At 37.6% G+C, this 26,290-nt stretch overlaps 1 protein-coding gene across 1 annotated transcript; it reads left to right on the plus strand.

Annotated features, from left to right (window-relative positions):
• Positions 1-2,648: 2,648 nt before the first annotated feature.
• TMEM45A (transmembrane protein 45A) lies at positions 2,649-24,409 on the plus strand (the record flags this gene model as incomplete). The annotated part of the gene is made up of 5 exons (XM_084232036.1): positions 2,649-2,944; positions 4,487-4,699; positions 5,732-5,916; positions 18,206-18,351; positions 24,316-24,409. The coding sequence occupies exons 1-5, from the start codon at positions 2,716-2,718 to the stop codon at positions 24,407-24,409; spliced, it is 867 nt and encodes a 288-aa protein (XP_084088162.1). The 5' UTR covers positions 2,649-2,715.
• Positions 24,410-26,290: the final 1,881 nt, after the last annotated feature.

Below are 26,290 nucleotides of genomic sequence, written 5' to 3' on the forward strand. Positions count from 1 at the left end.
TTCTCTCATACCAGGGCCATGAGGGAGAATTTCCCTAAGCAAGATTAAATCCAAAGAGCTAGAGAAAGTCAGTCAAATTTGAGGCAGGATTGATATAGCATTACAGGCAATAGATCTCAATAACCAATTAGTTTTCAGGGACCTAAGTGGACTTTAGGACTTTATGATTTTTATATTTTGAGTTTGAGAAAATTATTAGGAAAATTATTTTCTGGCAATGGATGGGTAAGTACATAATATGATTAGTTTAATTTTGTGTATATTGAGTATAGTGATCTTTAAGATATCAAAGTGGAGATAATAAAACAAGGTATATGATCTTGTATTATAAAAAAAGTCTTCTTTACTCTTGTTAATTTAGATTTGTAGTTATGTGGTGCTTCTATCCTGGTCCAATGGGAAATAAAATTAATTTTTGATATATGATTCCTGCTTTTAATGTTTGATATATGATTCCTGCTTTCCAGAGCTTATTCTCTCACTTCAGTCAAGAATTACACACGCATACACACACACACACACAGACAGTTCCTGTAAACCTCTGAGACAGCAGTAGAAGTGTTATTGATAATACATGATTGTCAAGTGAATTGTATAGATAATTCTAGCTTATCCACAGTTAGTATCTTATCTGGTTTTACTTTTGCTTTATTTTGGTAGTTTCAGAAAGGTTGAGGATAACGTGAAGTTGTTTAATAGTATTGTGGGTTATTTGATATGGAGTAACTCATTTTAATTTTACAGGGTAGCTACTATTTTTTGTTCCATTTGACAGGAAATTGAGGCACTGAGAGGTTCAATAACTTGTCTAAAGTTATGTAGTTTATAAATGGTAATTTTGGGATTCCAATCTCATCAATCTGAGCTCAGAGTCTCTTCAGTTTTTAAAAATCTCATCCTTTACACTAAATATATGCTTTATAATTTAAGTTAGTTAAAAGCTTTATTTTTTTAATGACTGCAATATTTAATCATTCTCCTGATTTTAGACATATATATTGCTTTCAGTTTTGCGTCTGTATTTCTAGTTATATACTTAGGAGAAATTTCTGTAGTGGACTTCCTATATCAAGGAATATAAAACATTTATGGGTCCTTAAAACATATTGAATTTCAGAAAACCTCAAACAGTTTATAATCTGGATGTACTTTTCCATTCCATATGGTTGATCAAGTCAAGACAGAAAGAACAACTATGATAAAGACTAAGATAATTAATCACAGAATGATAGAGGAACATCTGGAGTAGATATACTCCAGGTATCATTTAGGTCATCTCCTTTTATTAAGAACAGAGGCTCAGAGAGATTAAGAGATGTGTCCAAAGCATATCAGTGTGGTGGTAGAGTGAGAATTAGGGCAAGAATCAGAATCAGAATAAGAACCTGCACTTAGCACTAAATAATATACTTGATCAGAAACTTAAATAGTTTGGAGGATTCAGGGGCATGCTGAAATGTTCATCTGGGGTTTCAGCGGGAGAGTTGAGAGACTTTTAATGTTTGAGTCTGTTTCAGTTTCCCCTTGAAGCTTCACAGTTGTGTTTTGGGAGTGTGGAAGTAACCCAAAGGACTGTGCCCCAAATGAAAGGCTCAGTAGCCACCCAAGGAGATAAAGAATACTATTAGGTTTGAGGGAACCTTGTGACATTCCCTTTCATGAGTTCTCTTGCATCTTGCCTACTGTCAGATCCTCAAGGATGATTCTGAACTTTCCATTATTCTGTTGCTAGTACAATATGTTTGAACAAAGGGCTGCTCACACAATCCAAAACATAAGTCAAAACTGATTTTCATCACACTTACCAAAAATGGAAAATATTTTTCTTTCTTATTGCTCCATCATGTCGCGATGGATAAACAGAACTTAAAAATTGATTTGGCTTGGTATCCATCTGGATAGGGTGGATTTATCCATTAAGCGTCAAAGTTTCAATGTCTCAGTACAATGAAAATTTCTCTTGCAAATCTGAAGGAGGCTGGTTGCATCTTCTATGTTGTGGATATGGCATGCAAGTTTGCCAACTTGGGGTGGGGGAGGAGTTAATAGAATCATGTAGGCTCTTAACTGACTCAGCCTGAAAGTGATAAATGCCAAACAATCTATTGACCAAAACTAGAAACATGGTACTGATTCAACTGGAGGAGAGACAGGGAAAAGTATATGGGGGAGAACATAGATATTTGATGAGCACCAATGGTTTCTTCCACTCTGGGTACTTGATACTTTGAAATTACGTTCTTGGAAAAAAAAGACAGGTAATTTCTTATCATTTCTAATTTTAAACACAATGATAAAACTTTCATTTTACTTTCCTTCAAATATGCTTAAGTGTAACTATATGGTGGAATACATACTGTCATTTTACAAAATTCTTTTGAGCTCCCTGTTAAAAACAAATAAATTTTAGCTTAATAATTGTTAAATTTGGGCAAGTCATCTTCTCTAAACTTGTATCCCAATTCAAAGTAGTATAATTCTTCACTCAAGGTTATATTGTAAAATGTATGTGATAGGTTGCCTACAAAACACTTGATACATTGCTCCTACAAAGCAAGTGTTTAATGAGTGTGAAATTTTTCTTGTCATTGATATTGTAGTGGGATCGACTACTTTTGACAGTAACATTGGATCTTCTAAATCAGTGGTGTATCCATAATCATCAAAAGATAGGTACTTTATGGGAACAAGTGATATTTTGGCTAAGTTTTGGAAATGAAATATCTTATATCTTCTGTTCTTATCTTGGTAGACATGGGGAGTTTCAAAGGTCATGCCCTACCTGGAACCTTCTTCTTTGTCATGGGTATTTGGTGGAGCATAAAGAGCATTCTGAAATATGCCTGCAAAAAGTACAAGCGGACTTCCTACCTTGGCTCCAAAGCATTATTCCAGCGAATAGAAATTATAGAGGGAATCGTAGAAATTTTCATGGCTGTAACTGGTGAGTGTTCCATGTCTGTGTTTTGTTGGCTTCTCTTTTCAGGTATTTTCTAATGCAAAGAAAAGATTCAGTATCAAATCAAGAAGTTCCTGAAATGAAATTTTTTGTTTAATTGACAGAAAATATTGTATTAGTTTCAGCTACAACATAGTGATTTGATAGTGTGTAAGGAAATGATTACCACAATTAGTCTAGCTAACATCCATAATCACAAATAGTTTCAGTTTTATTTTCTTGTGACAAGAACTTCTAATTTATTCTCTTAGCAATTTTCAAATATATAATAGAGTGTTATTGACTATAGGCATCGTGTTGTATATTACATCCCAGTACTAATTTATTTTATAATGTATGCATGAATAAATAAATCTTTTAAAAAATAAATTAAATAAATTAAAAAATCTCTGAATACTTACTCTACTTATAAATCCTACCTGACATAGTTTTTAGAAGGCTATATTTGCTGCTTATACAAAGGCTTCATCCTTAAAGAATTAGTCATGGTAGTGAATTTACCTGCCCACTCAAGGTGAATTTTCTTTATAGAAATAATTTCATATCAATTATTCTGATGCTTGAACAAATAAATTCTATCAGAAACTACTTTTCAGAAATAAATAAAAATAATCACATGATTATGGAAAAATTTAAATAATTAATCCTTGCTGACAGGTGTATAGATCCATTGGGGTAAAGAAGACCTTGACTTATGCATTCATCCTTCTTGTGTGTTTGCTAAGTTGGAGCAGGAGGTCAGGTTAGATTACAGATAATGATTTTCTATTGATGGTGAGGATTCTGTAAAAATGATATAATTGTACAGTTCCCCTATATGAAGGGAAAACTTCCGAATTTCCTTTTGGATTTCTTCATGCTTTATTCATGACAATAGGTTTTTTCCTATAGCCGTCTAATCACAGAGCAACCATTTCCAAAGAGAGGAATTTCCATGTCAATGTCTATATATTAACAAATAAAACAGCATATTTAAAGAGGTTTAATTAACTGTTTGTGTAACTGACTAGGCCATATGCTAATCTGGCTGCACTTTCTCAGTAATCTTTAGTTGGCGAAAAGCTGAACTTCAGCATTTTAATCTTGAACCAAGCACAACTCTCTCCTTCATGCAGCCTGCACAGGACACCAGTGTGAAATGTAAGAAGGAAGTAATCCGTTTCTTCCTGGCTTATCTCCCAAATCCAAATCCTAAATCATCGAGGTTTTATCTAGTCATTAGATTGAAATGGGAACTAAAATCATCAATGGAACTGAAACTTAGTGGAACTGAGATCATCAGCTTTGAAGATCTGAAGTAGTTATCTGACAACATTGGTGATCTTTGACATAGAATGAATGTTCAAACCTGTATTTGAAATTCTAAAACAAGCCTAAAGTTCCAGTGTTTAGCTGTTAGAGAACAGCCAGAGGGAAGATCAATGTCATAAAATGATAGTAGATTGGACTAAGTAGTGGCTGATCTTCTTCTATCTTTCTGCCTACTTGGCATGAAGGTTGCTAAATCTGCAATATGTCTCTCTACAGGCATTCTTGGAGAACAGTTTATTTCTGGAGGGCCTCGTCTAACCTTATATGACTACAAAGAGGGCCAGTGGGTTCAACTCCTGGGCTGGCATCATTCCACCATGTATTTCTTCTTTGGGCTGCTGGGTGTGGCAAACATCTTATGTTTCACCATCAGTGCACTTCCTAGCTCCTTAATCAAGTTAACATTGTCAAATGCCTTATTTGTGGAGGGTAAGTATAAGTGAATTTTCTCCTATATCTTTCACTTTTATTGGACATTTATAATAATATTTCTTTGGTGTACAGGTACAGTCTTAAATGATAGGGCCATGTATTTGGGTCATAGTGACCTAAACAGCATAAGCAAAATCAAATGTGCTTTATTCACATTTCACATCTGCCTTAAAGAACCACCTACTGTTGTTATTTGTGCACTAAGTGTAGCCTGGAAATTATCATTATTTCCATTTTTAACAAGTGAATCTGAGATCAAAGCATTGATGCATGGATATCCTGAAACTAGGAGACAATTCATAGCAGACTAGCTTCTACCACCTACTAATTAGCCTTTTTCATATTGATATAATAAAACTCCACTATTACATGATTAGTAGAGTCCAAAAAATTAACACAAATTTGTATGGATATATCTATAGCTATATCTATAGAAATATCTGTTTTTAAGACATGAATGAAAAATAACATTTTTTGTTCTCATTTCTCCTTGTTATTCTACAGGGAAACACTGAAAACAGGTATTTAATGAATGTTTCATTTATTGCACATATAAGGAACAGATTGATTATGTAACTCAAAAAAAGCCCAAATTATCAAGAGGCAGTCACTTCCTAACTGTCTGCCTGAGCTCCCACATCTGAAGATGAGAACTTTTGTTGACCTCTTTGAGAACAAGAGCTAGATAAAAGTCAACAACATGATTCTCATTATCTCAAATGTTTTAATATTTTGCATGAACAGCTTTTCCTCCTCATCTGAATAGAAAGGATGAAAATGAAACTGGAATCTGTGCATGGGATTAAAATATGTATTTAGTTACTACTTCTTGGGTGCTTCCAGAACATCTTATCATACCCATCAGAGTCCACTGTTAGGATTTGTGTATATGTTTGCTTTCTCCAGTGGATTGAATTCCTTAAGGGGAAGCTATGTCTCATTCAGGAAAGAGACAGAGACAGAGACAGAGACATTAAGGTCCTTGGTTTCGTTGAAAAAGACAAACTATTTTTTTCCTCCTTCTATCAGCCTTTATCTTCTACAACCACACTCATGGCCGGGAAATGCTGGACATCTTTGTGCACCAGCTGCTGGTCTTGGTCATCTTTTTGACAGCACTAGTTGCTTTCATGGAGTTCTTGATACGGAACAATGTAATTCTAGAGCTTCTGCGATCAACCCTGATTCTGCTTCAGGGGAGCTGGTTCTGGCAGGTGAGTTGGGGTGTCCCGTTAATGTATTTGGTATGACCACCTATAACTTTCTCTCCTTGTTCAGTGGGGCATTTTACTCTTGAACCCAGAGACTTCATTCTGATGTGGTACCTATAACGAGAGTACGGCCTTTAGAGGTGATGTTTCTTTGAATGGTCTGGCGGCCTTGGTGAGCATTACAGCACCTGGGAAGGAAGTAGGGTGTGCACTCTTCATTTCTTTTTTTTTTTTTTATATTTTTTTTCTTTTTTTTTTTCTTTTTTTTATAAATTTTACTATTTTTTTTTGTTTTTTGTTTTTTGTTTTTTATAGAGGCATGCTTTATTTATTTGTTTGCTGGTTTGTTTGTTTGTTTTGTTTATACATGCACAGGGTACAGTCAGAAGCGCGGGAGGGTGAGAGAATTCACCAGAGCCAGAGCGGGGAGCAGAGCAGGCAGAAGGACCGAAGTACACTGCTGAGGGGAGCAGCGGGCAGCAGGAGAGGTCTGCGCGCCATGTGGGACCCTCCTCCGGTGGCCGGGGAGCAGCCGGGGATCGAACCGGCGCTGCAGAGGCCGCGGGCAGCTTCGCAACCCAGCGCTCAACCGCTGCGCCACCGGGGAGGCCCCTTTTTTTTATAAATTTTATTGTTATATTCCCCATACAATTGCAGCCCCCCATTCTGACCCCAATCCCTCCCCTCCCGCCCCCGCCCCCCTAAAAGTGTCTCTGGTTCATAGTTTTTTGTTGATTTTGATTTTCACTTTCTTACAGTTATTCATTTTCCTGGTCCCTTATTTAAGTTTTCTAGATTCCTGCTATGAGTGAGACCATCCGGTATTTTTCTTTTTCTTTTTGGCTTATTTCGCTGAGCATGATCCCTTCCAGCGCCATCCATGTTGCAGCAAACTGCATGTGTTTATCTTTTTTGAATGCTGAGTAATATTCCATGGTATATATGTACCACATCTTCTTGATCCAGTCATCTATTTTTGGGCATTTGGGTTGTTTCCAAAGCTTAGCTATTGTAAACAGTGCTGCTATAAACATAGGGGTGCAGGTGTTCTTTGGAATTGATGTTTCTGTGTCCTTTGGGTAAATACCTAGGAGTGGAATTGCTGGGTCATATGGAAGCTCTATGTTTAGTAGGTCCAGAAATCTCCACACAGCTTTCCACAGTGGTTGGACCAGTTTGCACTCCCACCAACAGTGCAGAAGAGTTCCTTTTTCTCCACACCCTCGCCAACATTTGTTGTTGCTAGTTTTTTTAATATGTGCCATTCTCACTGGTGTAAGATGGTATCTCATGGTAGTTTTGATTTGCATTTCCCTGATGACAAGTGATGTTGAACATTTTTTCATATGCCTGTTGGCCATTTGCATTTCCTCTTCAGAGAAGTTTCTTTTAAGCTCTTCTGCCCATTTTTTGACTGGATTATTTTCTTTGTTGTTGTTGAGTCTCATCAGCTCTTTGCAGATTTTTGTGATCAGTCCTTTATCATTAGTGTTGGGTGCAAAAATGTTCTCCCAGTTGGTGGGGTTTCTCTTTGTTTTTGTTATTGTCTCTTTTGCTGTGCAAAAGCTCTTTAATTTGATATAGTCCCAGCTGTTTATCTTTGCCTTCACTATCACTGCTTTGGGTGATGTGTCTGTAAAGATGTCTTTGATTGCACTCTTCATTTCTCATCTGAGTACCCATTAGGTAGGAACTCTGGGCTGGTGCTTTTAGTTAGAAGCTGTTCTTGATCCTAAAACCACTTATAGTTTAAAGGGAAATGAAGGAAGGAAACTAACTTTTTTGAGAAACAACTATGTGCTGGCCACTATTTAGGACTTTTATATACATGTTTCATTTTGTCCTAACAATGGTTTAGTTAGGTATTACCATTCCCAATTTACTGATAAGGCATATTCAGAGAGACCAAACTACTGTCCAGGATCACAGAATAATGGAACTAGGATCAAAATATGGGTCTGCCATATTGCAAATCCCAAGCCTTTTCCATTTTACTGTTAATTCCCTAACTTTGGTGTGTTGCTGAAAACATGATTTCCAATCAGTGAGCACATATTTACAGAGACTGATAGACCATAGTCTAGTATATGTATGAAAATGTAAATAAAGTCTGGGATGAAATGTGAATGTGGTTTTATCAGGAAATACTTAGATTTGAGTCATCAGAGAGCAGGGATTTGGGGTGGAAAGGCTTTTTTTTTTTAAAGACTTATTTATTTATTTGTATAAGCACTGGGTACAGTCAGAAGTGCGGGAGGGTGAGAGAATTCACCAGAGCCAGAGCGGGGAGCAGAGCAGGCAGAAGGACCGAAGTACACTTCTGAAGGGAGCAGTCGGAGACAGGAGAGGTCTGCATGCCATGTGGGACCCTCCTCCAGTGGCTGGGGAGCAGCCAGGGATCGAACCGGCACTGCAGAGGCTGCGGGCAGCTTCGCAACCCAGCGCTCAACCGCTGAGCCACCGGGGAGGCCCTGGAAAGGCTTTTTAAGGAATTTTCTTTTCACATAAGGAATGATAGGAAAGCATGGGTAGGTGAGGGGGAGAGAAACATCAGTGTCAGACACTGAATAAAACTGCATACAAGGAATAAAGCTAGACTGCAGACATGCTGGCTCCAGGTCCAGAGTAGACAGTGAGAGTTGGTTGTTTAGTGGAACTAAAGGGAAGTAAAAGAACTCCTGTCAGGGTGAAGAATGAAGCCAGGCTCTTGGTGGCCTTTCATTTTATTGTTTCTATATTCTGGATTCCTAATTGATGGATTTCTCACTTTTTGTCAGAAATCTGTTAGTCTTTTGAAACTTGAAATTCTGGATTTGTCAATTTCTTATTTATGCTTTAAAATTGTGAGATTTCATTCTGCTTTTACTTTTTCTACATTTTTGAGATGACTGCTGATCTCATTTATTTTCCATCTTTCCTGTTTTTTAAAATAAGTGCACACTTAAGGCTGTAGATTTCCCTCTACACATTACTATGGCCGCCTCCCATAAGATTTGATGTCAGTTTTTACTCTTGGGTAATTTTGAATGTTGCATTTTCCATTGGCTTTCTCTTTCACTTATGAGTTATTTAGCAGTACAGTTTAAGTTTCCAAGGATAATCTTATCATTTATTTCTAATTTAACTGCTTTGTAGTCAATGTGTTGTTTTTTAAAAAATATATTGAGACTTCTTTTGGAACATAGCTCAAAGCCAGTGGTAGTAGATGTTCCAAATATTTGGAACATTCTGTCTTTGTTGGGTTCAAGAGTCTATATCTGTTTAATAGATCATGTTCATTAAAGAGTTAAATCATCAAGTAGAGAAGTCAGAAAATAGGAACAAAAGAGAAAACCCAAAAAAAAAGAGTTGAAAAAAGAATAATAAAGATAAGAGCACAATTAATGAAAGTAATGTTTCATTAATAATTACTAATTGAGGATCTGAGGAGGGAAGCTGTGGGTTTTGTGATAACTGAGAATAGTTTGGCTTTATTGTCTTGGCAATAATGTTTTAATATTTCCTCAAGTGTTTTTCTAAGGAAAAGTTATAAGGTTAAAGTCTTTGGGTATAACTGTGTGATTATAATTTTTTTTTCCCATCTATCTATAAGTCTAGACTAGTTTCTTTTTTTTTTTTAATCTCGTAGTCAGACTAAATTACATCTGGAGTCTTAAAGAAAAGTTAACATTTAATACCAATGTGTACACACACACAGAGACAGGAAATGAAGGTTTATCTCTGGTGCTTCTCTCTATCCTCAGAGTCCTCTGAAACAAAAATATCTAGAGATTTAGGTGATTTTTTTTATACTTTCATCTTCTCTTGCTATGTGTGGCATATTAATGCTTATGGGCAAAAATTCTGCATTAAACTAATAATATTACACCGTGATTTGCTTTTCACCATGTATTTTTTCTCTTACTACTTCTCCATATAGTTAATCCTAGTGGATAAACAATACAGAGACAGCAGAGAAGTGCACACCTAGACTCTTGAAACCATACGAAAATGTGAATTGAAGGCGGCAAATACTCAGATTGGACACTTTATTTTATTAATTAAAATTTTTTTTCTTATATCATTGTAGAGATTGGACACTTTTTTTTATAACTCATATAAATGATTGGGTAATAGGTAAACTTAGGTTTGGGAATTCCCCTCCAACCTGTAAAAATAATTTCATTCCTGAACCATGTTGACATCAAACATGTTTTCTCAGAAAACCTAACCACATTACACAAATTAAAAAAAAGTGTCAGGCCCATCCATTCCCATGATTCATATTTTCCCTGGGCCTCTGTGTGGGAGAATATTTCTAACATTTACTTGTGTACTTTGTCATCCCAAGCTCCCTCCCTTCTTTGTCAGAGCGAAGGTACAGAGACAATCTGAGGGAGGAAACTGCTCCCGCCGTCTTTGCTTCTCATGGACATTTGCTTCTGTCACATCTCCCAGCTCCAGTATTGCCCTGGAGACTCCCCAGCTCTCTGAGCCCAGACTGAAATGGAGCCTTGTCTTGCCTTTAAGAAAGACAAAATTTCATTCTAAAATGGGTAAATTAAAAAAAAGATACCTCGACAGTAGTGGTTCAAGGGCCAACATGGGAGATCAAATACTTGTTAGGCTTAAGGAGTAAGGGATTAGAGAATGAGATGTAAACACTAAAAAATTGAAACTCAAACCTATAAGAAATGGGCCCCTGGCTTATTTCCTATTAGAAGAGAATGTAATTTACATTTCAAATGTAATAGTACTGAAGCTTAACCTAGTTAAAAACAAATATTCAGGAGTGGCCTGCAAGATATAGCAAGAAAAATTCTTTTACTCGGGTCCTTTTTTCTTTGAATTTTACATTAGGTAGCAATTAGGAGAGGTAGCAATTAGTAAAGTAGATAAAAGAGTCATGGTGGATTTTTATGTTTAAAGAAGGAATTAATGAGTCCTGGCATTTCCTGCTCTTTAGTTTTCAGCTTTCCTAATTTACTTGCCACTGGAATGATATGCAAAGTCGCTATGGCTTTCAGTCTAATCACATCGATAAACTGTTCATATGCTTCACTGTAGGCTTCAGTCAAATTTTAAGCTTTGGTCTCACTCATAGCAGGAATCTAGAAAACCTAAATAAGGGACCAAGAAAAAGAATAACTATAAGAAAGAAAAAATCAAAATCAACAAACAACTATGAGCCAGAGACACACTATGGGGGGGGGTGGGAGGCAGGGAAAGGAGGAATTGGGGTCAAAATAAGGGGGTTGCAATTGTATAGGGAATATAAAAATAAAATTAAAAAAAATAAAATAAAATAAAAATTTTTAAGCTTTCTGGGGCCTCTTCTGGGGTTATGTCTCTGCACTATGAAGCTTTGACAGCCACTACAGCACAAGTTCAATCCCTGGCCAGGGAGCTAATCCACATGGCACAGTAAGCCTCCCCTGACTTGCCTGCAGCTCTCCTGGGCAATGTACTTCTGTAGATCTGCCTGTTCTGCTCCCCACTCTGTCTCTGGTGAATCCTTTCGTCCTACCCCTCCACCTCTGGCCTATACCCCTGCTCTTGTATACATAAATAAATAAAATTTTAAAATTTTTTCAAGCTTTCAATATTAGATTCTGAAGACTCAGTGAGATGAGCAGTGAGAGATGCTCAACATTACTCTTATATTTTTTTTCCTTTTTTAAATAAAGATAGATTATTTATTTATTTATGCAAGAACTGGGGTACAGGCCAGAGGTGTGAGGCAGTGAGAGGATTCACCAGAGACAGAGTGGGGAGCAGAACAGGCAGACTAACTGAAATACACCGCTAAGGGGAGCAGTGGGCAAGTCAGGAGAGGTCTGCTGCGCCATGTGGGCAGCTCCCTGGCCGGGCATAGAACTCATGCTGCAGTGGCTGCAGATAGCTTCACAGTGCTGTGCTTAATTAACCCCTTGCACCACCAGGGGTTACTCTTTCCTTGATGTGAATCAGTAAACACTTAGATAGGTAGAATAGATTATGACTAGTGGAGGTTTAAGAAACTTTGTTTTGGATGCTCCAAAAGATATTTGTCACTACGGCATGTTGCAAGAAGTCTATGAACTTCCTGACCAGGCAGATCTGGATTTGAGTTCTGGTTCTACTTTACTAATCATATAACTATAGACTAGATATTCCGTGCCTTTGAGTGTCCCCAGCTATACAATAGAAACACTATATTATGATAATGTTGTGAGAATTAATCATTATAACTTGAAAACACGTGCCGCCCTGAGGAAATGCTGTTCATTTCTTCAGAAGAAGGTTGAGAAAACTTGCAGAAGGTGAAGTTGACTTGGGATTTGAAAGACAAATGAGGCTCATCAATGTGTCTTAGGCTTGAGATTTAGGACAATTGATACTCCTTTGTTAGTTTGTTCCTAACTTCTGTATAGTTTTCAAGGACTACAATAATAAATCGCCATAAGCTGGATGGCTTAAAACAGTGAATATTGATTCTTTAATTTCCAAAATCCAAGATGGCAGTGGATTGGGTCCTTCTGGAAGCTCCAAGGGAGAATAAGTCTCACACCACTTCCCTGGCTTATTACCAGCAACGCTGGGCATTCCTTGACTTGTGGCAGCATAAGCCCACTATGTGTTTCTGTATATCTGTGTCTTTACCTAGATTTCTTATAAGGACACCATAGTGCCAACTCTAATCCAGCATGGCCTATCTTAACTTGATGACAACTGGATCTAAACTTGTTGACAACTGCAAAGACTTTATTTTCAAATAAGATCACATTCACAGAGATGGGTGATAGGACTTCAATATTTCCTTCTGGATGATACAATTTAACTCACAATTTCTCACTTTCCTCTGGGAGTTAGAACAAATCACTCCTCAGGCAGGGGTGGATGGGTTGCGTGTATGACATTGTAGGAACAGTGGTGGATATGTGGGAACTGGGGAGTTAGTCCACAGTGATTACACTAAACCCTCTGTAAAAATTCCTGTCTTGACACAGAATTTCTCTGACATCATCCATGAATTGTGACAGAGAGCATAAGAAGCAGTTTCTCATGGTCCTGACACCCCAGCCTAAGTGCCTGAGCCCCTAACTAAAAGCTGACATACATGACTTGAGCTTCTCTTTTGTCCCCAAGCAGTGAGCACCGGAGAACTAAAAGTTCTTGTTTTCTTTCAGAGACTTTAGGGACCTGGGCTTTGTTCATTTTGACCCTCACAGTGAGCTTTTCTGGCAGTATATGAAAATGCTATTGTGAAACGTTGTTATTTCCAAACAGCAGTCAAACCAATTCCATGGCATTGCAGTTTCTGAATATTGTAGCCTCACATCTCTAATTTGATGACTGCTGTCTTTTGCTATTCATGTTAATACACTGTCCCTTTCAGTGTAGCTCTGTCCCAGTACTGATGCCTCAGAACCTTGATGGATGAGCCACAGAGTCCTTTGAATTACTTGGGGTTATAGGATGGGGTCATGCATTACTTAATCTTCGTATTTCTAAAGTAAAGACAATAAATGTATTCTGTCTCCTGGGATATAGAGAAAAGCAGAAAGACATCTTTGTAGAGCACCTTGCTGATTTTAATTAATGTGCTATATTGGAAAAATTTATGAATCCAACACTGGTAGATAAATAAGATGCTAGTGCCAGCACAAACAAAAATCTTTGCTTGCCTTGCTTCACCAGGTCAGACAGGTAACCTGAATGGATGGAGAACGCATGCTCTCACTCAGGTTTGTTAGTGTTGCCAGATATTTCTATTTTTACAAATAAGCTGAGACTGCAAGCTTTTGTCATGTTCCCTAATTTTTTTTTATACTTGAATGCATTTTTAATAGCAAACCTACAGGACCGAAGACAGACATTAAAAACATGTACTTGCATGTAGGACAATTCAGAAAAGTATAGTGAATGAATGGAATCTACTGTAGGGCTACAAACACCATTTAGTTGGCATCAATCAGAAATTTCTTTTTAAGAATAACTATAAGAAAGAAAATATCAAAATCAACAAACAACTATGAACCAGAGACACTCTACGGGGGCTGGGGGGAGAAGAAAGGAGGTATTGGGGTCAAAATAAGGGGGTTGTAATTGTATGGGGAAAATAAAAATAAAATTTAAATAAAAAAAAAGAAATTTTTTAAAAAATTCAAATTCTGGCATTGTCTAGAAAAAATTGCCAGGTTTATTTATAATTGTTACAAAGTTGAACTGCTGCAACTTGTTCACTGAAACATTTTGACTTTAGGTAATGCTTTATGTCCCCACATTGTGTTAAAGATTCACAAACACATGAACATGGAAAAAGTGCCCATTACCTGATTTTTGTCCCTTATTCATCCACTTGCGATCATCTAACATTCAAAACTACCAATAGCAGGAAAAAGAGAATGAAATATAACATTGAGAATGAAATGTTTCCCATTGTAGAGGGTTCGTAAGCACATTCTCCATGTAAGCGATGAGGTAGTTGGATGTCTTTTGGTGTAATTGTTACATGTTTGGCTCTGATAGCACATGGGTTGGTGACTTCAAAAAGGCCAACTGGATAGTTCTCACTTGCCTCCTGCAAAGCACCAATAACTGTTTTCTGAAGTGCAGATCTGTTTTAAAGACCTGAGCAATTTCTCACACCAGACCCCGGGAAGGTAAATTTGCAAATCAGCGTTTCAGTGGGCTTATTTCTCTGAGTGTCACAGTACCAGGCCTGTAACGGTGAGGGTTCTTCACCTGCCCAGTAGTGGACGTACGATTGCGAGAGGCTTTTGTAACTAGTGCCTCCTCCGTGCTTACCACCTGTTTGCACCACAAGGTAAGCAGACCTCCTCACATAATCCCATTCTCCTTTGGATGGAAAGAGGAGATGCTGGCGTTGGAGATCGGTGGTGTTGAGGCGGGGGCTCTGTTCCCTAATTTTTTTAAATGTTGGAAATGAATTTAAATCATTAAAAAAAATAACAAACAAGAACCGTGCAGACTAGATAGCGCATGTCTGAATTAGATTTGGCTCAAGGGCTACTAGTCTGTCTTGAGGGTGGGAGAGTACCACGATAAGAGCGTAAAGTAGAAGAAATATAGAATTTTTGGAGCTAGCCCCTCCTGATTTAGAATCTTGTCACAGCCATTCAGCTGTTTTGTGATGTTGGGGAAGTAATTGAAGTCTCTGAGTCCCAGTTTTATGCTCTGTAATATGGAGATGATTGTATATTCTTGGCATTGTTGCCAGGACTAGGCATTACGGGGATGCGTATGCTCATGAGTGAGGTTTAAACGCCCACCATGTGGTACATTTACTAGGTGTACAAATGGCAGTTTTCTTTCAACTAAAGGGAATTCTTTAAAACAGAAAATAGGAACAAATGCAAAAGGCCCAAGACTTAGTTTTTATTGATTTGCTTGGATTATATGAAATTTAAAGCAAAAAATAAATTAAGGTTTCATTCAGTGCTTTTTTTCCTCCTATAGGATTTCATTTATTAGCTGTGTGATCATGGCCAATTTATTACTTAAACCAGCTAGTTATTTTTTTTATCTAAATAATGAAGATAATAGTTTAAATGGGTAATAGTATGTGATTGCAAGGCCATTGTAAAGAAAACTCCTAAGCACTGACACATAGTTAGCTAAAATATAGTAAACATTTGTACAATTATCCATGTAATTATCTGTTTTGAATTTCAATTAGCTCTAGAGACCTGACATATATACATGCATCTAGCTGTCTGTCCATTCATTTATCAGTCCATCCATTTGTCCACCCAACTGTATAACTTACATTTTATTGGGGTGAATTTCACATAACATAGAATTAACCATTTCAAAATGTGAAATTCTATAGTATCTAGTAATTCACAATGATGTATAACTATGACCTTTTTTTAGTTCCAAAATATTTTCACTCCAAAAGGAAATCCTGGACTAAGGGTTTCTTAGTCCACTAAGCAGTCACTCCCCTCCCATTCTCCTCTCAACCCTTGGTAACTGCTAATCTGCTTTCTGTCTCTATGAATTTGCCAGTTCTGGATATTTCATCTTAATGGAATCATACAATATGAAACTGTTTATTTTGAACTTTCTTTCCCTTTGCATCATGTTTTCAAAGTTCATTCATGTTGTAGCATGTTTTAGAATGTCATTACTTTATATGGCTGAATAATATTTCCACATTTTACTTATTCATCATTAGTTGATAGAATTTGGGTTTTCCTACAACTTTTTCCTATTGTGAATAAAGCATTTTTGTATAACTTTGTTTGAGTACTGTTTTCAATTCTTTGGGTATATACCAATGCATGGAATTGCTAGGTCATGGGAAAATTCTCTATTTAATTTTTTGGGAAACTATCAAATTGTTCCCCACAGTGACTATATCAGCAATGTATGAGGACTCCAATTTCTCTTTATCCTTACCAACACTTGTTACTACTCCTCCTCCTATTGCTACTACTACTACTGCTATTACTACTACTACTACTACTACTACTACCACCATCCCCACCACCACCAACAAGAATCTAATGAAGTGTTGTCTCATTGCAGCTTTGATTGACATTTCTCTAATAGCTAAAGATGTTGGTCATCATTTCATAAGTTTATTGACCTTTAGTTACTTACTTTGGAGAGATGATTTTTATAGACATTAACATTTAAAAATATTTTTGCCTTTTGTTTGTTGAGTTTTAAGGTTTCTTTGTGTATTTTACATATTAATTCCTTACCAGGTATATGATTTGAAAGCATTTTTTCCCATGCTGTGGGTTGTCCATTTATGTTCCTTATCATACCCTTCAATGCATGAAATTTTAAAATTTTGATGAAGTACAGTTTACCTGTTTTTTCCTTTGGTTAATTATGCTTTTGTGTCATAGGTAAGAAATCATCAAATCCCAGAATATGAAGGTTTTCCCCTTCATCTAAGAGTTGTACAGTTTTAGTTCTCATATTTAGGTCTTCGATCCAGTTTTGAATTAATTTTTTATATTTTGTAGGTTAAAGGTTCAAATTCTTTTGTATGTGGGTAACCAGTTGTCTCAGCACTATTTGTTGAAGAGACTATTCTTTACCTATTGAATGGTCTTGAAACTCTTATTGTAAACCAATTTATCATGGGAGTATGGGCTTATTTCTGGACCCTCAGTTCTATCCTGTTGCTCTATATGACTCTATATCATTATGCCAGTAACACACAATTTTCATTATTATAGTTTTGATATCAGTCTTATAGCTCTATATTTTGTTTTTTTATTTGGCTATTCTGGGTCCATATAATTCCATGTAAATTTTGGAGTTATTTCTCCATTTTGGAAAGAAAGACTGCTGGGATTTTGATGGAGATTGCATTGAATCTGTGGGCTGCTTTGGGTGATAACAATATTAACCAATTCATGAACATGATGTGTTTTTCCATTTATTTAGATCTTTGATTTCATTCACCATTATTTTGTAGTTTTTAGCATATCTATCTTAACCTCCCTGATTAGATTTATTCTGAATTATTTTATTCTTTTTCAATACTTTAGTAAGTGGAATTGTTTTCTTAGTTTGGGGGTTGATTGCATGTGTATAGAAATATGAGTTATTTGTGTGTTGGTTTTGTATCTTGCAAATATGCAGAATCATTTATTAGCCTATAGATTTTTTTTTAGTGGATTCTTTAGCATTTTCTCTATATAAAATCATATCATCTTTGAATATAAATAGTTTTACTTCTTTATTTGTGGTCTAAATGCCCTTTTTTTTTGCCTTATAAATCTGGCTAGAATTTTTAGCATAATGTTGAATAGAAGTGGTAACATTAGAAACTCTTGTCTTATTCCTCATTTAGGGGGTAAGTTTTCAGTTTTTCATCTTTGAATGTAATGTTAGCTATGGGCATATGGGCATTTACTTATTTGAAGATCTTTTGTGCTCTAGTTTTGAAATTGCTGAGTGAAACTGCACAACTTAGAAACCCAGCACTTTCCTTGAAAATCCTCCTACCACCAGAGATGATTACTCTTCATATTTTGAATTGATTTTTAGATGTTCTTAAATTCTGTCCCCCCAAATATGAACTTATAGATTATTACTACCAGGTATGTGTTACTAGAGCAACAGCAAAATCTAAGGTCTTATCTTTGGCATCAAAGATAATAGAATTAAGATAATAGATATTAAGATAATAAATATTAAGATAATATTTGATAATATGATATCAAAGATAACAGAAACTAAGATAATAGAATTTATCTTAATCTAAGAGCCAAGCATTTTGAAGTCACTGGTCTTTGGAAATGTGACTGGTTATTTAATATGTTCCTTTTGTTTTGAATTACAGATTGGTTTTGTCCTTTATCCCCCCAATGGAGGTCCTGCATGGGATCCAACAGATCATGATAACATTATGTTTCTTACCATATGCTTCTGTTGGCATTATGCATTATCCCTTATCATCGTAGGAGTGAATTATGCCTTTGTTACCTGGTAAGTTAATCATTTTTGTTCATGGAAATTCTAGTCATTAGTATATAATCATTAAGGCTTAATAGTATTGAACTAAAAATTCAAAGGGGTGTTAATTCTTTAGCATTTCACAAGATGGGGTAATGTCACAGACATTTATCTGCAAAAATAGAAATTCCCAGTGAAAAAAGGACAAACCCTGGTTTAAAGTTACAGTAGCTCAACAGTGTCTTTGCTGTGCCTCTGAGCTAGGTGTCACTCCTCAACACACTCTTCTGTGTCTCTCTGTCCTTGTGTGTGCTATTTCCTCCTCTGAATAGCTCTCCCTATACCTGCAGTGAGCTCTCCATTTACCCACATGTTCATCAGTTACAGCATTCCCCAAACTTAGCCCATTAAGTCCAAGTACCTGATTAATTTGACATTTACTCCAACATTTCTGAAAGTAAGACTCAGTTCAACACTGCATGTTTTTACAAGTGCCCTTATAGAACATTTCATGATAGGTAAGGAGCAATATGACACATTTATAGGAACATATTCCTAGGCCTGCTATTTAATCATCTGTCTGACATTGGGAAAATTATTTAACCACATTAAGTCTCAGTTTTGTTTTTTGCCAAATGGAGATAACAGTACCTAAATGTCCTAAACTGCTTAGGACATAATAAGAGCTCAATAAAGGTTATTCTTTTTGTTATTCCTCTTGTTCTTGTTCTGCTCCTCCTTCTGTATGGAAAAATATACAAATTATAGACCCTGTGATGGAGAGACAGACAATACAATATATAGAAATAGAATAAGATAGCACTACTGGAGTTTAGAGGAGGCCTCTTCACAATTGAGAATGAATTTGTACCTTGAAGGGTCGTTAGAAATAGAAAGGGGGTGAACACTGGCCTGGCTGATCCCAACCACCAGGAAGGCAAGTCCAGCCCCTAATTTTTCAGACTTTAGTGATGGTCACAATGTTATTTGTCAGCCATGTTCATTATGGTAGCCATGATACGTATGGTTTTTGCAGATGTGCCCAGTGGCACATTCATTTTAATTAATTTAAGCATCCACATATGCCCAGGGACTGCCACAATGGACAGTGTGCATCTAACAGGTTCTCTAGTGTCCTAAAATGCAGCAACTACTTTAGCCCCAGTAGTGTCTCAGTCTGCCAAATCTAGTTTAATAGTCTTCTCTCTATAAATGGACCCCTAGTCACCTCTTCTGCCCTGTGCTTTTTGAGACTCACCCCTGAAGTAGTTTTGGTTCTGTGTTGCTGAGTGAGGAAAACATTCCATTGTCAAGCTCCCAGATCTCTGCTACGTTTTGGGTCAGCCCACTTTGATCTCCTTCTAGAAGGCCATGTGATTTAGATGATGGGAAGTTCTACCTTCTCAGTGATTGATTTATATTTGGTCTATTCTATCCCCCCAAAGCACTTGCATGAGCTGGTTGTCAAAGCTGGCTCTGCCATTGAGTGAAACTTGGCTTCTTCCTCTGTTGTTCTAGGCTGACATCTGGGTCTCATCTCCTCAGGGGCTGGGCAGCCCTCATGAACAGTGCCAGCGTTCAACAGGCTTCTCCATCTCATGTCAGCTCCCTTCCAGAGGCAAAGGAACACTATTGCCTCTTCCTGTTTCAAAAACCTTCAGATACCTAATGAATCTCCTCTTACTCACTTACAGTTTTCTAGAAGCCAGAAACTCCATGGTTATTTTTTTTAATTTCTTTTTTTTTAACGCTTTATTTATTTATACAAGCACTGGGGTACAGGCAGAGGCGTGGGAGGGTGAGAGAATTCACCGGAGAAAGAGCGGGGAGCAGAATAGGCAGAAGGACTGAAATATACTGCTGAGGGGAGTAGCGGGAGCAACAGGAGAGGTCTGCCTCACCATGTGGGAATCTCCCTGGCCAGCTGGGAATTGAACCCGTGCTGCAGAGTCTGCGGACAGCTTCACAGCACTGCGCTCAACCCACTGCACCACCAGGGAGGCCCTCCATGCTTATTTTTTAAAATCTCATCCCCATCCTGACACTTTTTTTTTTTTTAAGATTTATTTTTATTTATTTATACAAGCACTGGGTACAGTCAGAATCGCGGGAGGGTGAGAGAATTCACCAGAGCCAGAGCGGGGAGCAGAGCAGGCAGAAGGACCGAAGCACACTGCTGAGGGGAGCAGCGGGCGGCAGGAGAGGTCTGCGCGCCATGTGGGACCCTCCTCTGGTGGCCGGGGAGCAGCCGGGGATCGAACTGGCATTATAGAGGCTGCGGGCAGCTTCACAACCCAGCGCTCAACCGCTGCGCCACTGGGGAGGCCCCCATCCTGGCACTTTATTCTAAACATTTTGACCATGTAGTTACCTCTACCTGGCATATTCAAATGAAACACCCATCTTTTGTGAAAACTGCAATTATTCCAACCCTTGCCTATCCTGTCCACAAGTTTTAACAACACTTTAGCCTCTTCCATACATGTTAGCAATTGTCATCTTTTTTGTGATGTTTATTATTAGCGCATGTTAGTTTTATCTGTTCACTGATTGTGTTGCCTTGAGGAAAGGATCCTTCTCATGTTTCTCACAGCTATTGGCACACTGTCAAACTTTTTAGTAGGTATTAAATAGGTACTCCATCCTAATTTATATGTTGTTTTAATAAATATTTCAGAGTATCTTCAGTAAAAGCTTCATTTGTTTGGAAATCATGTTTTATATGGTTTCAGTTTTGTTCTCACATTGTTCTTGGGAATATAGGCACAAAAACTCATGTTCTGATACATTTTGATATAAATTTAAGCAATAGCATAAAAATATCATGAAGATTCAGTACTGACTTTCAGTGTGGTTGTTACAGGGCAACCGCGTTAAGTGGATTTCCAGACTGTGGGTCCTCACCCGCACACTTAAAGGGACTTATAATAAGCCTCAACTGCAGTCACACACAAAAAGGTTAATAAAGGGTTTATTTACAAAAGAAGGGGAGATGAAGAAATTAATAACTCAGGGAGAAAGACAGGGAGATAAAATTGGTGAATGCGTCCTGCCAGTTCCGCTGATCTGGAATCCCAATAGCTCGCTGAAAGCAGGCAAAAAGCCAAGAGACCCCTAAGGCCCACATGTCTGGTTATATACCAAACCTGGCTGCTTAACTCCACCCTCAGTTCCCAGCAGTCCTCACTTCAGTGATGATGGTATTGTGGGATTTGTAGTTCTTGGTGTCTTGGTTCTCTTTGGTCTAGAGAGGGGGTGGATACATAAAACCTGTGTTTGTGGAGTTGTTCAGGACATCCTTTACCCCCAACAAGGTCATATGGAAGACTAACTCAGCCCTGTAATCATATGAACTTTGAAAATCTGTTTGTGAGAGTTTGATGGTGGAGTGGTTAACTCTGTTGTGGGGTTTGGAGTATCAGCACATTTTATCAGAATTTGTGTGACATAGAACAAAGATCACCATGGAAGCAAAATTGTGTTATGAAACCACTAATCCCCAAATCTCTGAAAAAAGAAACTCTACTTCCCAGCTTTCCATAGTAATGGTTCAAATATTGCCTCATCTGGTCCTATGCTGGCAGTCATGATTAGAAAGCTCATAGGTAAGACCTATTTGAAAATCTTATGTGATTTACTGTATTTCATATTTGAGCACCACTGTTAAGCAGAACTATTTCAAAACCCACTCTTTATTTTCAGGTTGCTTTTCTAAACAATGATTCTTATGAGCCACTTTGAAAAACAAAATAGCTGACCAAATTCTATGCATGCGATAGTTGACCTTTTGGAAATTTGACTTCCAGATTTGTACTCTGAAAGAAGAACCAGAGTCTCAGTTTTGCCTGTTCTTTCACATATTAATCAAGGAAAACAAATGGAAATAAAAGCATTGACACACCCTGACCTTAGCCTCTGGACCTGTGTCATTCCAGGAACTAGCTATTATTTGCATTTCCTTCTTGTGCACTCCATCCCAGCCTGTTTTCAGTGGCCACTTCTACATGTGCTAATACATGAACAGGATACAAATAGAGCTTGCTTAAGGTGTCCCAACAAGTCCCCTCTTGATGGCTTATAGCAGCAGTAGGATAAGCCAGAGTGGAGTGATAGAAGCAGGAAGAGGCTCTAGAATCTGTGATAACCATCTGTAATCAGTAGCCATGACTTTGTTTTATATTTCAAGAGTCACGAGGAATGAATCTAATAAACGAATGAATAAATGAATCCATTTCATGTAGTCTTTATGGAGTTTGTGCCATGTAGAAATAATGTGCAAGTTTAAAAGAATGACATCAACACTGTCTCCGATTTTAACTTATTTAAAACTATTTGCTTTTCATGAGAATGGAGCCCTGAAGAGTTGAGGAAATTGGGAACAACATCAATAGTCAATTAATAATCAAGGAAGGTGATTTAAACTGGTTTTCTTGGACTCTTAACAAGTCAACAGACGTTACTGATACATTCAGTTGTTATGTATTGGAGGATAATGCTGAGTTGGAAGTGACTGAATTTACTCTTTAAATAGCTGAGTGATATGAACTCCTGGCAGATTGCTTTAAAGGCCACTGACTTGATTAATCAAATATGGGCTTTGTGCCACTGTTATGTATCAGACATTTTCGAGACTCTGGTTTGCATTAAGACAGTTAATAAGATGAGGTCTATGATCTTACAAAGTTTATATTCTAGTAAGATCCAGAGTACATGTAAAGACATTGCATATTGACAGGGGAAGATCAGATCTTCCCTGGAAGAAGAAGAAAGGCAGAAAATAAGGGTAAAGGATGCAAATAGGCTAGTAAAGTTTTTTCATAAAATGAAAATGATTTTGATGATTTGGTTTATCAAGTTCTGCACTCTACTTTGTATTTATGGAAGCTGATGCTATCTTGTTGATATGGTCACAATATAATGTCTTTACAAAAGTCACACACAGGATAACCTTTGCCTAGGTCTTATTACATATCCTTTTCTTACATCTGAGAAGTGGAGAGCCTGCTGAGTTTCTGCCAGTAAGAAGTTTCACATCTTCCAGGGTAAAAAATAATAGTCTCTGTTTCTCCCAGGCCCACCAGTTCTCTTAATCTATGAAACAGTTGCAAGGGTGTAGGGTACTTCTTCCAACTTTGTAATTCATCTTGAATTATCAAATGCAGTTGAGCATCCTGTGGCCTGCACTAAAGCACACTTCTGAAGAAGCGAATAGGGGCTGCAAATCACCTGAGCATAATATGGGGAAAGTGATGCCATCATGCATTTCTCTGCAGGAAAGTGCTCCTTTTTGTATCATGCAGCTAAATGCAGAACTTGAGGGAGAGTCTTGGCTGAGCTCATTTTCATCTGGGCTTACTCAGGGATGCTCCTGTTTTAGAAATGATGGAAGGGCCTCCCTGATGGCGCAATGGGTTAAGCACAGCACTGTGAAGCTGTCTATAGCCTCTGCAGCACCAGTTCAATCCTCAGCTTTCCAGGGAGCTACCCACATGGCACAGCAGACCTCTCCTGACTTGCCCGCTGCTCCCCTCAGCAGTGTATTTCAGTCAATCTGCCTGTTCTGTTCCCCATTCTGTCTCTGGTGAGTCCTCTCACCCCCCACACCTCTGGCCTATAACCCAGTTCTTGTATGCATAAATAAATAAATATTTTTTAAAAAGGAAAGAAATGATTGAAGTTTTAAATAATTAGACATCTTCTGATACCTAATAAATCACATTGTACATGTATCTCTTTACTTATGCCCTGCTTCTGCTTAAACCCACCAAAATTTTTCAGGTAATTCCAGAGCGAAATAAAGTGTTTTTTTGTGTGTGTGTGTGTGTGTGTGTGTTTTCTTGTGTGCATGTGTGTGTGTTTTTTTTTAGGAGACCTCTCCCATTTGCAGTTTGTTGGAGTTAAGTATAGACACATTTGGAGTTTGTTAATTGTAGACACATATTGCCCTGGGCTTTTATTTTAAACACCATAACATGAGATGTCTTTCATTCTTCTCAGGTTGGTTAAAACTCGACTTAAGAGATTCTGCCCCTCGGAAGTTGGACTCTTGAAAAATGTAGAACGAGAACAAGAATCAGAAGAAGAGATGTGATTCTGATGGGCATCTAGGCTATCTAAATGAACTGTTCCTTTTTTGCATTGTTTTTGTTTATGGTTTTCTTTTTGACCTTTTGTTTGGAGAACAATTGGCTGAGGATACTCTTGGTGTCCTATCTGTATTCCCAATTTTGTTAAAGTATTTGTACTTAAATGTTTTATTTTTAGGTTTGAAAATACTTGATAAGTTGATTTTGCACATCAGTCTTGGTATTTGGGGTCTGGAGTGACTTTTCTCAGATCATCTAAAGTCTGATGCTTAAACTATGAAAAGTATTTGTTTTATTTGCCTATCATATGTTCAAGGTTCCTGGGCTTACTACCATCTGTAACTCTTTTAACATGGAAATATGCCTATTGATCTGTTGCTTCAATGAGAAATAAATGAATGCATGGACCTTGGTTCGACTTCTCCAGTCTTTGTGCTTATTCAACTGCATCCCACCCTTAAATCATAAAGAAGGAGCGCTGTGACTCTGAAATTCCCTTTGTTTTTCTGGTGAGACATTGCTTTCTGTGGCATCTAAGGCACCAGGAAAAGTAAGCCAGAAGTTGCCCTGAGTTGTGCACTATTTCAGAAAAGAAAAAAGGGATGATCCCTAGAACACATGATGGAAAAGCCGTGAGAGATTGCAAAGGAGAATTGTGATGTTATCCAGAGTAAAAAGTCATCACACAAAGACAGCATGGCCACTATGCCATCCCCTTGCTGAAATAGTTGAGGCATCAAAACAAGAAAAAGACTTTTATGGAAGACCTAGGTAAGAAGTCAGAGCCTTACTTAGTCTGTGGGTCAAGTAATCCACTAAGTGAACCACTGGACAATCAAGAAATCTTGGTATTAATTGGTACTAATTAGTAATTGGTACTTATTCTTGTTCTACTGTTAACCAATCTTTCTAGCAATCACCATGTCCTTTCCTCTAAAGTAAGGAAATTGGATTGGATGAATCATGGCCCTTTCTGGCTGTCTTGGTTTATGTATATATGTATATAATTTTGGGGACAAAACTGAAGTGTGTGGACGACTAATTTTGTACAATGTTAGTAGGAAAGGCAGTTACAGAAAAGGCCAGGAGGGCCGCACACATCCTTGAGGATGACTTGAATGTGGAGGAAAGAAGGCAACTTCTTGGGCAGCTGGAGGTTAAATAGCATCAACCCCGAAGGCTCCCTTGCATTCCAGAAGTATTGACCAACCCACAAGTATGGCCCTGTCTATATTACCAGTGATGGGTATTATAGGGAGGTGAAGAGGCCCTTTAGGCCAGAGAATTGAGCTTAATTTTTTAATGTAAGGATTGGAAAGAACTGATGTGGAAGCTTAAAAGTTTATCTTGAATAAAGCAGTAAACCTCCATGCATTTCTGGTGTATAAAATGGTCATACATCTTGGTCCCTTGGTCATGGCATTCTGCCTCACATGTGTACTATACCTCAGGGATCTTTTCTAGTCCAGCAAATTTCTATGACTGGCAACTTTGTGTATCAAAAAAATGACTTATCAGCTGCAGTTACATGAAAATGGCATGGCTGTTGTCTAGGCCCAGGAATAATCAACATAATCCAAGTTAAGGGTGGAATTTTGAAAACTGTAAGTGCAACTATTCCAGAAGTTAGGAACAGAAATGTCCATTCCTCCAGGCTCTGCACACAGAAGGCAAGTGAGATACAACCCGGAGAGTTCTTCTGGAGAGGAACAATTTGTTCAGATCTAAGTCTTCATTTGGAGGTTATCTGTCTCTATTCCCTGAAATGAACATTGAATTTGAACATAATTGTTGTAATTTTGAGGAAGTCTTCATAAGGAGGGATGGAGAGACAATGACTTCCATTATTTAAAAAATAAAAATGTTTTTATTAAGGTAGCACTGTT

Source organism: Talpa europaea (genome assembly GCF_964194135.1).
Source record: "Talpa europaea genome assembly, chromosome: 4".
Lineage (NCBI taxonomy): Eukaryota > Metazoa > Chordata > Mammalia > Eulipotyphla > Talpidae > Talpa > Talpa europaea.